Raw genomic sequence first — 16,853 nt, forward strand, 5'->3', positions numbered from 1 at the left:
TACGGAAAAGCCCGTTTGTACCAGTTGTGCAGCAATCCCAGTTTGTAGAGGGGAATCTGCTATTTTTATCAGTTTATCAGTTGAAAGAGAGCTAACATTGTGCTTTTCTGTCAGTTAATTCAAATCTGTCGGAACTGAATTTCAGGTGAGCAAGTTTGATTAGTTTACTTTTAATGTATTTGGAATCAAATTTATGGGCAGTTTGTTATTAACTAAAGAAAGGTCCTACTGTTATAATCTGGATTTGACCGAAATTTAATTTATTTTCAGGATTCCCGTTAAATATTCTATGCCTGCTACCTCATTTAATTCAACATTTTGATAACCCTACCCAATTCTGCAAGGAGACTGCTGACAGAATAGCAAAGGTATGTACCCAATTATGAACAATCACTTACGTATTGGAATAATTAATGTCAATTATTCTTTCAAAAAGTTTTATATTTAGTAAATAGTCAAATGTTAGGACTAATGCCATCGAATGCATTAGTATTGATTACAGTCTGTTGTGGATGCCTTTTGTTTGAAAGAAAATTATTCAATAGTTCAAGTTGGACAATTTTAATGGAAAATCTGAATACGTGCTGTAGAAGCCTTCAGGAATGAATTTTAACTCATGAGAAGTTTGGGTGGGGTTTAAAACAGAAATCTAATCTACATTGATGACTTGGATGAAGGGACTGAATAAACTGTAGCCAAATTTGATGATGATACATAAATAGGTGGGTTAGCAGTTCTTGAGGAGGATACAAAGAACCTACAAAGGGTAATGGATAAATGAAGTGAGCGAACAAAAAGTTGGCAGATGGAGTACAATGTGGGAAAATGTGTGGTTATCCACTTTTTGGAAGGAAAAATGAAAAAGCAAATTATTACTTAAATGGAATGAGTCTACAGAAGGTTCTGGGGATCCTAGTATATGAAACCCAAAAAGTTAGCATGTTGGTGCAGCAAGTAATTGGGAAGGCTAACGGAAGGTTGGCTTTTATTGCAAGGGGGTATCAAGTATAAATGTAGAGAAATTTTGATGCAATTTTCCAGGGCAGTGGTGAGACCACACCTGGAGTACTGCGTGCGGTTTTGGTCCCATATTTAAGGAGGATGTGCTTGCATTGAAGGCAATGCAGAGAAGCTTCACTGGGGTTGATTCCTGGGATGACAGTTTTGACATATGAAGACAGATTCATCGAGAACTAGGGGGTATAATTTCAGAATAAGAATTTTCCCATTTCAGATAGAAATGAAGGTGATGAACCTTTGGAATCCTCTACCCAAGAAAACTGTGGAGATGAAGTCATTCAATGTGTTAAAGGCAGATACAATTAAACTGCAAGGGAGTCCAGGGGTAGGAGGAGAGAGTGAGAAAGTGATTACGAAACGAAGAATGGATCGGCCATGATATTGAAGGGTTGAAGTAGGCTCGTGGGTCTGACTGGCATACTCTTCTTCCTCTTGCTTATGTAGGAAAAATATCAGTGCATTAAAAAAACTGGCTCTGAAGTATCGTAAGTGGGATGGGTGAAGACCCGTTAAAAGAAAATGTCTCCTATTGTGTGAGAATGACAACAAATCCCAAAAGGAATTTATTTAATAAAAACAATGTTACAAGAGTGTTTAAAAATATTTTTCACTGTCATCTGCTACTGCAAAATAAGTTAAGCTGAAGTAGTGGACATTGTCACTGTAATCAATTTTAAAAGTTTCTAAACAAAAGAAAGTTAGTTAATAACTTATTCAAAAGCAAACATTTTATTTTTTCCTCAGGTTTGTGCAGAAGAAAAAACAGCCACGCTTTCCAACCTGGCTCACATGATGAGCCTTTATAGCACACACAGTTACTCACGAGACAGTGCAAATTGGATTAATGTGGTTTGCCGATACCTCCATGATGCTTTCTCAGATATCACTTTTAACCTGGTCACTTACTTAGCTGAGGTAATTTTTAAAAATTTATTTGAAATGTTAGTTTGTAGCGAGTAATACAGAAAAAATATTTAATTCTATAGTCAGTTAAATTACATTTTGACTGGTATTGGCCAGGACCACTTTATCCTTTCTGTGGTAGAATTGGTGATCTATCATGTACTGGTGAGGGCTGCACCTGGAGCACTGCATGCAGTTCTGGTCTCCTTACCTGAGGAAAGATGTACTGGCTTTGGAGGCAGTGCGGAGGAGGTTCACCAGGTTGGTTCCAGAGATGAAGGGGTTAGCCTATGAGGAGAGACTGAGTCGCCTGCAACTCTCACCCCTGCCACTAGATGGAAGACATAGTAAATCCCTGTATCTATGTCTGCCGCATACTCAGGGAAATCTGATTACAAACAAAGCTTCTGGCCCTGCAGTTGTTTTATAATCAAGTACATGAAAGCTGAATTTACTAAATCTTAATACCATGTATGAAATTGTTCCTTGTGATACTTGCACTCGCATCATTGATAGCACTTAATTAACATGGAGTTTATAAAATGTTAGCATGATTAGTTTTTGTGCATAAATGTACAGAAAACTGACTGAAAAGGCATAACCTCTCTATTGTATGATTTCTCTCTTCAGTTATTAGAAAAGGGCCTAACTAGCATGCAGCAGTCATTACTACAAATTATATACAGCCTTCTCAGTCATATTGATTTGTCTGGAGCTCCAGTAAAACAATTTAATTTGGAGATCATGAAGATCATTGGGAAATATGTGCAGGTGAGTCATAATGAAATAATGCTGTGCTGATGTTTATTTTATTAGAAGTTATAATTATTGGTTTTTATAATAAGTAAGTGAGAGTATAAGAGTACGTAACTACTGAAACATGTAAAAATGGCTATTTTAATCTATTAATGAAATATCTTTGCAGTATCCAAGTCTAGCTTTGTGATATAAATAGATAGCTGCAGCCAAAACAATAAAAAAACTTTCAGTTTGTAACTTGCATTGTACCTCTGTCTGATACCTTGGGGATATAAATACAGAAAATGCTAGAAATACTCAGCAGATCAGGCCACATCTTGGGAGAGAAACGCAGATACCTAGGAGAGGTGTCTGCAACAATTGAGCATTTTGCTTAGTAGAATAAAAATCAGATTTCAGAAACTATATGCTCTCATTTCCTCAGATAAATTAGTCACTGTTGAAATTGAAGGTTTTTGTGGGAGTATTTAAATTATGGCTTTAAATTACATCTTTGCTTCACTTTTGTTGTATGTCGTGTTCATTCAATAACAGTCTGAGAAGGCAGCTATTTCTAGATTTTTTTTGTATACTGTTAAAATTATATTTAGAATACAACTGAAAATGTATAATTTCTTATTCAACATATTGGGATTTTTAGTTCAGGCAAGTTCATACACAAGTCCGTTTGTCCTTTTGTTGAATCTTGGAGATCTCAAAGATTGCAACACAGGTTCTAGCATTTTGAGTAAACCTGCACCACGTGGATAAAATGTCTGAGATGTGAATCGAGACAACTGCCTTTATGTATTGTGCTTTTCACAATGTTCATTTGTTGCCTCGGGATGACTTCAAGTCAGCATTTATGACAGTGAAGGAAACAGTATAAAACACAAACTTATGCTTCACAATGTGTACCTTAAAGGGGATTTTGCTTTTTGCTTTGATTTCCTTTCAAAGATTTGATTTTTTTTAATGCAGTGAGCTTGAGGCTGGCAGGAAAAAGAATGAAAACATTTGTTTTTATATAAAAGCATATTGCTGCTTCTGCTTTTGTTAATCTTAGCACTGCAATATAAATAGTTAAAACTACGTACCATGTATACAAAATACTGGTCAAAGAATCTGTAAATAATTAGATGAGAAGGCAGGTGTCTGAGATAGTAATCTCAATAGCAAGGCACTTTAATTATTATGCTTTTATCTGGAGAGGCCTGTCAGTACAGTGACCATTACTGTAAATGCTTGAATTTTTATGTCCACTCTATTTGTATTTGTCTTCCCTAGTCATAGTCATTTAACCCTGAAAGGATTTTGATGAAATTTCAGCTGTCAATTGAGTGTGTGCATTTGCCCAAAGGAATAATAAATTACATGGGGTCATAGCCTTGGACTGAGTGCAAAGGCAAACATTCAGAATTTCCAACAGTAACACAAGGAAACCTTTATTACATGAAAAGTGATGGAAATATGCTCAGAGCTGTTATTCAAATAAGACTTGGCATAAACAGGAGAAATTCACATTTTTTTCTAGTTGAAGAAATAGAGCTATCTATGTTGTATTTGATTTTTTTTGGGAATATTCTTTCAACCCAGAATGAAATATAAAAGCATAATTTAAAAATATATTCCATTTAAAAACTGAGGGAGGAACCAACCAATTTTAGCTATTGATCATGGAGTAGATCGGTTTTCTTTGGCTGATTTTCTACAACTGGAATGTTAATATTATTTTTAGATCCACTGGAGGTACCATTTTGGAATGCAGGATGTGGTTCAGAGAGGGCCTATTGTTACCCCAAAATGAAGAAAGACCAGATTCCCTTTTAAACAAAATGAGGGAGGGAATTCAGAATATAACTCCTATCAGCTAGTTTTGAAAAGGTGTTGTCTGAAGTTTGAGAAAATCATGGGTAATGAACAACACTTGGAGATCGGAAAGCAGAGAAAAGAATGGAGTAAATGTTTCCATTAGAGGAAAAAATGAAGAGTCACCCTCATAAAAAGAAGTGTCAGATAATTTTTTTTGCAATCTGATGATTTAACAGTGTCATGTTGCAATCTTGTGGTTCAGGTTCAGTGTATTTTACCATTGCCTATTGGTAGCTGAGGCAGACCAACAAAGTTTTCTATGTCTATTTGTACAGTCATTGTTTTATTTATTTTATTTAGAGTCCATACTGGAAAGAAGCACTCAACATTCTGAAATTGGTAGTATCTCGTTCAGCCAGTCTTGTTGTGCCAGATGAGGCACATAGAACAAATTATGGAGTTGATTCATCTTCATCTCCTGAAATTTCCTTCACGAAAATTTGGAACAATGCTTCAAAGGAACTGCCTGGAAAGACTCTAGATTTCCACTTTGACATCACTGAGGTATGTAACTGAAAATTATTCTTATTGCTGATAAATTGAAACTGAACCTTCTAATCTGTGTTTGTTGATCTGAAACCTTTAGTTTTACTGTATAATCTATTTTGCTTTTTTTTTGTATTGTACAGTATTACATCACACATTTATATCTGAATCAAATTTTTGCCCATGTATCTCATTTAAAGGAGATGTTTACAAGGCTTTCTGTGAGAATGTGAATGATTGTTATTCTGTAGAGCAACAAAAGCTCATCAGAATCATTCTGCCGACAAGCCAGTGCATTTTTTTTTGCCAGACTGACCTCTACATTGCAGAGGTTGATTGCCAGCTCTTTGACACTGCCCCCTTCAATGTGATACTCAGTTCCCACCCACCGCACCCCCATTCAGTACTTTAGAAGGACAATTCCCTCTGTGGTCCATGAGTACATTGTACCATTTCCACCAAAGTTCACTCTACTTTGTACAGAACTCAAACACCACTTCCAATTTAGTGTTTGAAATTTGGTGTTTATGATGTGATTTCTTCTACAGTGGAAAAAATAATGTAGAGTATTGGATGACTACTTTGCAGATCACGTTCATTCAGTGTGACCCCTGAGATTTCAGTTGTCTGCCACTTTAATTCATCACTGCACTTCTATTCTGTCTTTGGTCTCACACCGTTCCAACAAAACCCAACTGAAGCCTGAGGAGCAGCGTTATATCTCCCAACGCATTACTGTCATCAGTCTTAACACTGAATTCAGATTCAATTTCAGGTAATCAGATCCAGTTTGAAAGGTCATCGGCTTGAAATGGTAATTCTGTTTTTTTTCTATTCACAGATGCTGCCTGACTTGCTGAATATTTTCAGTTCTCATTTAAGATATAGTGTGTATCCAGCAATTTTTTTTGTTAACCTTGTCTCTCTATGTTTTCATTCTTCTCCATCTGTCTACATCTCCAGGGAGATTATCTGTGATTAACAAGCCTTCACCGCCCTCTTTCAGCCAGCACCACAACTGGTTGTACCATTCAGTCTCTCTTGGTGTCCATTCAACTACAGACATTGCCATTGTTTTCTTCACCCCACCACATCACTCCCCACATCTCTGCATCTTGAGACATTTCAATGTGAACTTTCTTGGTTCTGATGAAAGGTCATTGTCCTGAGAGGTCAACTCTGTTTCTCTTTCCACAGTTGCTGCCTTTACAGCATTTTCTGTTTTTACTGCGTGCATTGTGCTGGGTTTACTTTAATACCATTTTGATTTCAATAGACACCAATTATAGGACAGAAATATGGTGATCAACACAGTGCTGCATGCAGAAATGGAAAGCCAAAAGTCATTGCTGTTACTCGAAGTACTTCTTCCACATCATCAGGATCCAACTCAAACGCCTTAGTGCCAGTCAGCTGGAAAAGGCCACAGCTATCCCAGGTACAGTGGACTCCACTCAAAGTTTGGTCTAGTTAAATCATTTCTTCTTAAAGACAGTGTGTTATTAACAGGGATTGATCATTGTGTTTCTGAGTATAATGATAACTGCACAGTAATTCCACCAGGCACACTCTGAGTTGAGAAGTGTCCAAGCACATTTCTATATTCTGTAATGCCAGTTCCAAGCAGGTACGTGCTAAAGATAAGACTGAAACATTCGAAACCATGTTCAGCTGGAAATGTCAGTCTTACTGCACAGAAACAGTCCCTTCTGTACACATTGTCCATGCTGACCTTCTTGCCCATCTAGACTAATCCCATTTGCTACATTAGGACCATATTCTTCAATGCCTTGCCTATTCAAGTGTCTGTCTAAATTTCTCTTAAATGTAGTAATTTTATCCGATTCCACCACCTCCCTCGGCAGCGATTTAATATTCCAGATACGAACCACTCTGTGTTTTAAAAAAAATCTTACCCCATAGATCCCCTTTAACCTATTCTCTTTTGTTTTCCATACTCCTACCATGATCACTGTCTACCCTATCTATGTCTCTCTTTATCTTGTATACTTCTATCAGGTCACCTCCTTAACCTTCTTTGCTCCAGGAAAAACAAGCCCAGCCTATCCAATCTCCCCATAACTAAAATCCTCCAATCTAAGCAACATCCTGGTGAATCTCCTTGGAGTCTCTCCAGTGCAATCAGTACCGAGTGGATTATCCATTTTGGCTTCCTCCTGAGGTCCCCACCATCACAGAAGCCAGTCTTCAGCCAGTTCAATTCACACTACAAGATATCAAGAAATGGCTGAGAGTGCAGCATACAGCAAAGGCTAAGGGACCAGACAACGTATCATATGAGTTCTGAAGTCAGTTACTCCCGCTTCGTCAGGGACCTTCTTTCTGTTGCATGGTTGCACAATGGTTCAATTACATTTACAACTCCTCAGCAAATGAAGCAGTACTGCCATGCCTGTATTCAGCAAGACATTTACAAGATTCAGCCAGGAGCTGATAAGTGGCAAGAAACACTGCACAACAGAATAGTAATATGCAATGGCCACGTCCAACAACAGAGCCGGAACACCTTCCTTTAATATTCAATGTGTTACTCTGACAGGCTTTACACCATGAACATCTTGGGGGTTACCATAGACCAAAAGCTTAACTGGACTATTATGGCTATAAGAACAATTAAGAGGTTGGATATCCTGTTGCAATAACTTAGCTCCTGGCACTTCACTCCAGTGTCTAAAAGGCACAAATCAGGGGTACAGTGCTGTGCAATCAGCTCCGACAATTCTCAAGAAACTCAGTACCATGCAGGAAAAAAGCCTCCAGCTTAATTAGCACCCCATCCACCGCCCTGAACATTCATTTGCTTCACCACCAATGTGCAGTGCCTCCAGCACGTGCCATCTACAAAATGCACTGCACTTACTGAACTAAACTAATCTCACTGCAACCCACCAAACCCATAACCACTACCGTTAAGAAGGATAAGGATAACAGCTTCCAGGGAAAACTACCAAATGTAAGATTCCTCCTTCATTCCAGGGTATAAATCCTGGAATTCTCCAGCGAGTATCACTATCGAAGTATTTTAACCAGAAGGACTGCAATATTTCAAGAAGGTGGCTGACCATTTCCTTCTCAAAGGCAATTAGGCAATAAATGCTGGCCTTGCCAGCCACGCAATGATCCTGATAAATGAAAGTACTTTAAAAAAAAAATTCTTTTATCAAGTCCCTTCTACTCTCTTCCAGGCTCGTACGATACAGTTGATAACCATTCACATCAAATGAATTGGAATGATGTGTCATTATAAATTATTTGTGTTCTAACACCATAAAATGTATACACAAGATAATTATTTCTATTAAGGGGTATCATTTTGTTTGCTCAATAGAATTAGTGATGTTGAAGTCGTGTACATGTAATATTGCAGTTATTAAAAAAAACTTAATAGGCAATATTTACAGATTAATAATGCTAGCTGTCCTTGGCTTACTTTAAAATAAAACAGTTGTGGTTTTAACTTTAATGTAATTTAATTTGTGCAATCAATAATTATTTTAATGTGTAGTTAAGGAGCCCTCACATTGATAGAGGTCAGATACCCGTGTATCTCAGCTCCAGCAGTGATGCTTGGGGAGTACAGAAGAGAAGGGCTGGACATAAGGTGAATCATGATAGTGGGAAAATGGATATAACATTATTTTGAAATAAAGTCATATTCTTACTCAGCCTAATTTTGCAAAATTAAATATATATTTAAGGAAGAAGTCTGTTCATTTTCAAAATGTAATCTGATCAGATACATTTAAACTGCAAATATTTTCAATAACTCAAAAAAGTTATATAAACATATAATTATAAACTTTAAAATAGAGTAAAATAAATTACCTTTCTAATTTAAGGTCATCGACCTCATTCATATGAATGGGGTTGCATTTATCCCTAACATAAAGCTGAGAGGATCCAGATGCACTTTGTGTTCAGCCCTTCTCCAGTACTCCTGAACATCACTGCTGGAGTTCAGGCACATTGGCATCTGACCTGTAGCTCATCTCCAACTTCGGCATTTTAGCACATGGGCACAAAAATCAAAGATGTGAGTGCAGGATAGCCAGCAGTTCTCTACAGAATTACTGGCTAAGGGTAAGAATAATCCATCTCATTAAAAGTTTGGTGTACTTGAATTTAGTAATGGTTTGTTAACAATATCTGAATCGTTTTAACCTTTGTGATCTCTTGAAATATTTGTATGTTTTATTTTAGAGAAGAACTAGAGAGAAATTAATGAATGTCCTCTCACTTTGTGGCCAAGAAGTTGGTCTTCCAAAGAACCCATCGGTAGGTTAAACCTCCTTATTTTACTTAAGGAATATTCCTATTTTATAATCTTATACATCTACATTTGTTTACATTAGTCATTGAAAAGTTGTATTTTCTGTTTTCGTGGCAAGCCACAAAGTATTTTATTCAAAACGTTAAGAGAAAGCAAGGATAAGAGTGGACTGCCCTTTGAATCAGGGATAAGTATGAAAGGGAATAATAAAAGTGAAATCAAGGATAATATAGCATTTTATAAAGTCACAATATACTAGTGGATTTCAAGAATGAATCTGTGTTGTTAGAGTTAAGAAATGGAAAAGGAACATTGCTTAATGTAGATGTCCAAATAATGAAAAGAAGGAGGGCCAAAACTGTGGGAGAAGCTCAGAGAAATTTTAAAGAATTCAGCAGTATTAGCATGTGTTTTCATTCATATAAGCTACAAACTGGAGAAAAACCATTGTAAAAGACAAGGTGGAAAAAAGAATTACTATGTTTGTACAGGAGAGCTTTCTTAATCCTTTTATCTCTAGCCCAGTAAGTAATGGTGCTGAATTGGAAATGTTGAATGAAACAGAATGCATTATGTTCAGGAGAAAGAAGTCTAGGTTTAAAGTAATTACAAAATGCAATAGGAATAATCAATGTAGAAGGAAGCCAATTTTAGTTGTTTGGAAGGTGAACTTGCACAGATCACCTTGAATTAAAGATTAGCCAGGAAAACTAAATGTGTAAGGGGAAGTCTTCAAGGTAACAGTTGGAGTAGGGCAGATAAAGTCAAAATCCTCTTAGTGAAATAAAGATTGAAGTAAAATGGAAAAGAGAATTTGTAGCAAATGTCATGTTCTGAATATAGAGCTTGAAGGTCAGGGATGGGCAGTAGTTTGGGAAGGATGAGTACAAATTTAAAGAAGGGATTTAAGAGGGGCAAAAAGAATAGGGAATCTGGAAAAAATAGGGTATGTAACTTACCTTTTATAAGTATATCAGAAATAGAATAGTTAAGGGAACGCTGGTACTGCTGTAGAAACAGAAGAAATCAGCAGAGGCAGAAACCATGACTGAGGTACTGAAAATGTACATTACATCAGTCTTCACAAAAGGGGATAAGGTTAATGTTGCAGTACAAGAGAAGGGATTGGTGATAATGGATAGGTTAAAACTGAAAAGAGATGCTAAATAGGTGGGCAGCATTCTCAGTTTCACCTAAACAATATGAAGAAAGCAAAAGCTCTGACCCTGTCCGTTTTGGATATGTGAAAGGCATAAGAGGATTGGAGCATCAAGTGTGCAAAACTCGCGTTGAAAAGTGGGTGAAGAATAATCTTGTAACAACCAGCAAGTTGTGAGCAGTGAAAAAGCTACCAGAAGCCCTTGTCATGGACATAATTAACACGTATTTGGAGAAACATGGAAGAAGAGATTGCCATTGCAGACTTGTTGAATCTGTATCATACCTGATTGATCTGATTGTGTTCTTTTATGGAATAGTAGCAAGAGAACAGTATTGATATGTGCTCCATTTGTTGCACTAAGGACTTGAAAATAAAATTGATAATGTACCCCTAAACAAACATGTAGAAGGAGAGAAAAAGCATAAGCTGTTCAAGGAATAGTAGTAACAAAGGTGGGTAATTGGCTTAAAAGGCAGCTGGTTGTAGTCAATGATTAATTTTAGACTGGAGAATAACCTACATTAGGGTGAATAAGATACATTTTGGGCAGTTATGTAGAAGATTTATAAAACAAGACTAAAATGAACAGTTCTTTTGAAGAGTTGATACTTGAACTACATATAAAATTCTTTTGAAGGTTGCCAACTAGCATTTCCCACAGAGTTCATGTGTAATTTCAGAAGTATTTAATAGTGTCTCACCAGAACCACTCAGGCCTGATTCTGACCATGCACTCCAACATGCCTGCTTTCAAAATTACTCTCATCATTGAAAATGATGGGTCAGTTCTATTCTAAATCATATCTAAATCACTTCCAAAGTTTCCTTGAGCTAATTCAGAATCTTTCATTGTTTACCTTTATTTTCATTCTTCCTTTGAGTATGTATTAGTTTGGATTTGCCAGTATTGAATTTGAGGTTCGTCATTTACCTACCAATTTACATTGCCAATCTAAACATACTGCAAGACTTGCCTTCAATTCTTGCTCAATGCCCTATTTTAATACCACCAATCCATGAGTTTAACAAACTCATAATTTTTTTTCTATATCCCAGGTCACTTGTGTAAATAAAAGACCAGGAGATGCTCTTATAGCTGCAGTTGAACTACTTGTCACTATCTTAAATGAGCTGCATTCCTTACAGCTTTTTTTTTTCTTAATCCAAATTAGCAATTCAATCTCACGTTTTTCCTTAGATATTTCTGGGTATTCGTTTAATTCAAAATGCTTAATGTAGAACTTGCGTCATGTGCCTTCTGCAAGTTTAAGCAAACCGTAACATAATAAAGGATTTTCTATTTTTTCCAATTTATGCAAGGTTTTTAAGTATTGAAGTTTATCAAGCAGGTATCTTCCCTTCTATGAAATACTGACTGTTTAATTATGTTAATGCAAGGAAATTTTTACATTATTTTACCCAATATTGACATATGCCTTTAATTATTTTGATTTGATTTATTTCCCTTTTAAAATTTGCAAACTATTTGCCAGGTTCCAGTGATGCACCCACATATAAATCTTGTACATTCTCTGGATCAGTAATCCAGGAGTCTTAACACTAGAGGCCATGGGGGATTAATTGAGACACAAATTTGTGGCAATGTAGCTTAAAAACTTAAGGAAAGGTTTAAGGGGGGGAGTTTGCCATTCTTCTCTGGTTTAACCTTCCTGTAACTCCAGGCCCATCAGTGATATGACCCTGTGACATCTGAGCAAACCATTTAGGGCTAATTAGGTTCAGACAGTAAACACAGGCTTGCTGATGAATTACACATTGTATGACCAAATAAATAAAAAGTGCAGCAGAAGATGTTCCCATTCCCATTTCTCTTCATTTCGATCAAAGTCCTGTGGTGAAAACAAAGCTTCCCCCTTCCATATTTACCAAATATTTTGACTTTCATCTTCATTATGTTGTACTTTAGTTTCCATCTCTCTTTTGCAAACATACGCGGTTAGCCAAGATGCAATTATCAACTATCTATAAAACAATGGGATTTAACTTGTCTGAGACTGCCTGCCACTTTTTCACTCATTATTCATTCTACTCATCAACTTGCTGGCCTGGCTGAAGACTAGCACCTGCACTGAAAATTTAACTACATAATATATTTATCAATCAACCTGAAAGTAATGTGCCAAAAATTAATTGTGGAAATTTTGGAGTGTTTCATTCCTCATGTTTATTCTTGTGTGAAGGATCACCGCTACCAGTTTCTCTCCTAGCACCTTCTCTGAGCCATCTGCTCATTCCATAACCCTGGCATTCCCTATTAGTTATTCTCCTTGAGCCAAAGAAACTTGCTTTATATCTAAGTATGCTGCTTCCCACCATAACTACTCATTTTTGTCCCCAATTCTTGTGCTTGTATTTTAGCTTGCTTTTATTAATTCAGTATATTAAAATAAGAATCCTTTTATCATTAGATTTAAATTACATTCATGAAGCTTACAAATCTAAACACTATTGAAACTTGCAATACAACATTTGTTTGTGTAGTTCCCAGGACATCTTCAGTAAGGATTTTTGAACTGTTCATATATACGGCCTCAGACTATGATGAAAGCATAAAGGTGCCTAAAAATTGGGAAAATGTTTCATTTTGAAAATTGTTTTTGCAAGTATATCATAAGTCTGTATGTAATTTCAAAACATTTTTTTCTAGGTTGTATTTTCGTCCAGTGAAGACCTAGATATTTCAGAACAACAGACAAGTTTAATTTCCACAACTGAAGATCCTATTAGAGAGGAGGAGGTACCGGTGGAGGATGCTAATAGTGAACAACAATTTGGAGTGTTGAAGGATTTTGATTTCTTGGATGTTGAATTGGAAGATGCGGAGGTAAGAAGCTTACATAGTGGTTTAAGATAGCAAACTAAAATTATGCAGTCTTTTATTGTATTGTACATTGTTTTTAAGTTAAATATAATGAAAGGAAAATTTCATTGTAGTAAACAGCAGTGTTGCGCTTTACTCATCTTGAAGCAGCATCTCAAATTTGAACAGGTTCCATTTAAAAGAAAAACTCCTGCAATTTAAATTTGGTCATCATTGAAAGAAATTATTATTTCCCTACAGAAATTTAGTAAAATAAAAAATAGGAGATGTCCACTAAATTTACTTAAGCTGAATAAGTCAAAATTAGAACAAAAGTCTACCAACAAAGTAACATGAATATATCATAGGAACGTGACCAGAGCTCCCAGTGATTTGCTTCCTCCTTTATTTTCTCACAAATCCCAAATCTCCATTAAATTTCCATAATACCTTTACAGTGACAATTTTGAATTTGTAATGTGCCTTTAAGAAAGAAAAATGTAACCAGACACTTCACAGAGGTGTAAAAATACAGAAGGAAGGGAGAGTCTGAAGGTATCAATGGCACATATAAGGGTGTTGTGTGAGGAGGGTTTACACCCAGAAATGGGCATCGAAATAAGATTTGCACAATTCCCATGAGACCACACTGCATTCAGCAGCTCCCAATATTTTGCTGCTCAGCAATCAGAGAAAGGTGTCAAACCTAAAGGGAACACTCCCTACTGCAGACAACAGCAGCACACGGAGGAGACGGAGGCTGCAGGGGAGGGGTAGACTCCTCCTACATTCACTCAGAAGGACATGCAAATACCAGTTAACAAAATGAAAGCCAAGACAGTTCCTGTGTACAACAGGAGCTGGGGTAGGACCAGGAAACTTGCCAGGCCTATCATGGATACAGAAGTCTTTACTAGTGGTGAGAATCCCTGCACAGTGGACCAATACAGAAAGAATTTAATGTCCCCAAGATACGTCAGGATGCTTTGCGCACCATTGTTTATACTTGCAGAGTGGAGATCCTCATGGCAAAGTGTTTTTAATACGGCATTCTGAGTTGCTTAATCAAGATGTCACTCATCAGGAAGTATAGAGATTTTGCAGCAAGCCACTTAAATGCCTGGATCATGGATTCATGCGTGTCAAAATCAGTGCAGGTGATGCAGGATGTGAAGCATTTTTAGGCATCATCTGGGCTTCCTCGTATGATTATTGGTGTGATGATTCAAGCGTGGCAAGGGTCACTTGGCTTGCACCAGGAGCCATGAATTTGCAACTTAGAAGATTCTCTTTATCAGGGACTCCCTCGAAGCCCGTGCTGCTATGCTTCTCTACTCAGATGAGGCAGTGGATGTTGATGCTATTGCTTCCGTTTGCTCATGGTGCTCTTCAGTTTCTGTCTGTTGGGATTTCAGGCTCCAGAACTTCTTGCCTGTCTTCCTCTGACACCCAACTGGTGCCTTTTGTTTCCACATCTGTTTGGCGTGTACTGAAGGTACACCCCTGGACTGATGCAGTCAACAAAATCTCATCTTGAGGAGACCAATGGTATTTTCCTCCATTATCCTGGTACTTGTATGGCTTTCTTTGTACCTGCGCCCAGCAGCTGTCATTGGAGAGCCCATGACGTGAGCAGCCACAGAAGTAGAGGGTAAGCCGCCTTTGTCCCTTCAGACGTTATCGGCCACTCAAGATGGCCAGCAGTACGCACTCCCTTAGGATGAAGGAGGCATGTGTGCATCCCAGATTCCTGGTGCTCGCCATGAGAAAACTCTTCTCGTGATCTGTAACAAGTTGCACATTGAGAGCATGGAATCTTTCCTGTTAATGGAAAGGTCAGGATTCTTAACGGGAGCCCTTATGGAAACATGAGTTCAGTCAATGGCTGACTGCACTTGTGGGAAGCCAGCAATACTGGCACATCCCACTGCCTGCCATGCCACCTATTCCTCACTGAAATCAATGTGAGAGAAATCATTTTCTTCCAAATACAGTGCTTACCATTGTGTTGGAGCAGCAAATTGGGGGACATGAAAAAGATCTGTTGTCGCAGGTTAGAAAGAACTTATAATGAGGAAGTTCAGAGTCAACATGACCTTAACATCCACACAAAGAGCAGTGCTAGAGTGCAAGCATAGCAGAGTTCTTCCAGTGGAATGTCATGTACCTTGGTAATTACAGCATTGGAAAACCTGGGCTTGTGGGTGTATTGTTAATCAGAGAGGTCTAGGTAAGATGTGGTGTCTCTGAAATCTCTCTGGGAATAGGCTCCTGACAGGTAGACATAACTTTGCCTCCTGTGTAAGACGTTTGTCACCAATCAACCCTGAGTGGCTGCCATGGCCGTAATGATGTCTCCAGTTTTATCAAATTTTGCAGAATTGGAGCCTAAAAATTGGGAGTTTTATGATCCAATTTTTAGCACATATTTCATATCACCATATCGCTGAATGATTTTGTACAAACATAGTTCATTTGGTTAATGAAAATAATAAAAGGAAGTGAAATTTATTGTGTTGATACTACAATCTATTTCACCTACCTAGAATTTCATCAACTTTAGCATTCAGATCGAAGCACTTCAAATTTGGTGCTTTAGGAGGAGGATTTTGGTGCAATACTTTTTAACATAACCTGTTATTTTTAAGTAACAGACTGCTAATCAAAAGTGCATGTGTCCAGTGTGAAATTTGATGTTTAATTCATAGCTCCACATAAACTAAAAAGGGAGAGGGGAGAGTGATGTTCATCTGTGCCAGCTCCTAAACATGTTCCTGAGCATTATCTTTGAATACTAAGCTACTTCATATTCGAAGTAACTGACTCATTTTTGGAGATTCATTGGATGTGACACTTGATATCCTTTGGGATCATTAAGTGGAAAAATGTTTAAAAATAGGATGGTCTATAATGAATGCTAAGTTGCAAGAAATAAGAGGTATGTTCACCAAAAAAAAAGGTTCTTGGACAGAATAAGTTCCTTTGCTATTTATTTTGCTGGCATCATTATCCTTTTTTTGGCAGCATTTTATCTACTTACTATAACAACAGCTATTAAATTCATTAAATGTTAGCTAAGCAGATATGTTTGCCAGGAATATGCAAAGAAGTCTACAGATAACTTCTTAATATTTTTAGATGAACAAGTTGGGCATTTTGATTTAGAGTAAAGATTTGAGATCTTTCTTCCTCAAAAAAAAATTGATACTTTGTGCAGAAGACAGGGGAATAATTGTTTGAAAAATTACTAGTAGTATAACTAATATTATTTGAGAATTGGTCTGGTCCTGAAGTCTTAAGGGCAGGACTTAACCAGGAGCAGGTGAGAAGTGCAATGTTTTCCAAAAACAAATTAGATCAACAGTGTGTGAAAGCAAATCTTGTCAGATGTAAAGTCTCAACAGGTCTATTGCCATATATACTGTTAGTAGCTATATGTAAATTTAAAAACTGTGATCCAATCTATTCTCAAGGTCTATTTTGTGGTATATAAAAGTGTTTTTTTAATTATGTTGTAATATATTTGCAACATCTAATGGTGGGCAATCAGTAAAGCGTGT

At 37.1% G+C, this 16,853-nt stretch overlaps 1 protein-coding gene across 7 annotated transcripts in view; it reads left to right on the forward strand.

Moving 5' to 3' along the window:
• fryl (furry homolog, like) overlaps positions 1 to 16,853 on the forward strand; it is a 255,534-nt gene that overhangs the window by 196,923 nt on the left and 41,758 nt on the right. For all 7 annotated transcript variants that reach the window (XM_052033379.1, XM_052033380.1, XM_052033381.1 and 4 more), the window contains 7 exons: positions 271 to 368; positions 1,765 to 1,935; positions 2,554 to 2,694; positions 4,834 to 5,037; positions 6,296 to 6,457; positions 9,241 to 9,315; positions 13,141 to 13,317. In XM_052033379.1, coding sequence (XP_051889339.1) covers positions 271 to 368; positions 1,765 to 1,935; positions 2,554 to 2,694; positions 4,834 to 5,037; positions 6,296 to 6,457; positions 9,241 to 9,315; positions 13,141 to 13,317 — 1,028 coding nt within the window. The remainder of the gene's footprint in view (positions 1 to 270; positions 369 to 1,764; positions 1,936 to 2,553; positions 2,695 to 4,833; positions 5,038 to 6,295; positions 6,458 to 9,240; positions 9,316 to 13,140; positions 13,318 to 16,853) is intronic.

This window comes from Pristis pectinata, chromosome 2, assembly GCF_009764475.1.
Source record: "Pristis pectinata isolate sPriPec2 chromosome 2, sPriPec2.1.pri, whole genome shotgun sequence".
Taxonomy (NCBI): domain Eukaryota; kingdom Metazoa; phylum Chordata; class Chondrichthyes; order Rhinopristiformes; family Pristidae; genus Pristis; species Pristis pectinata.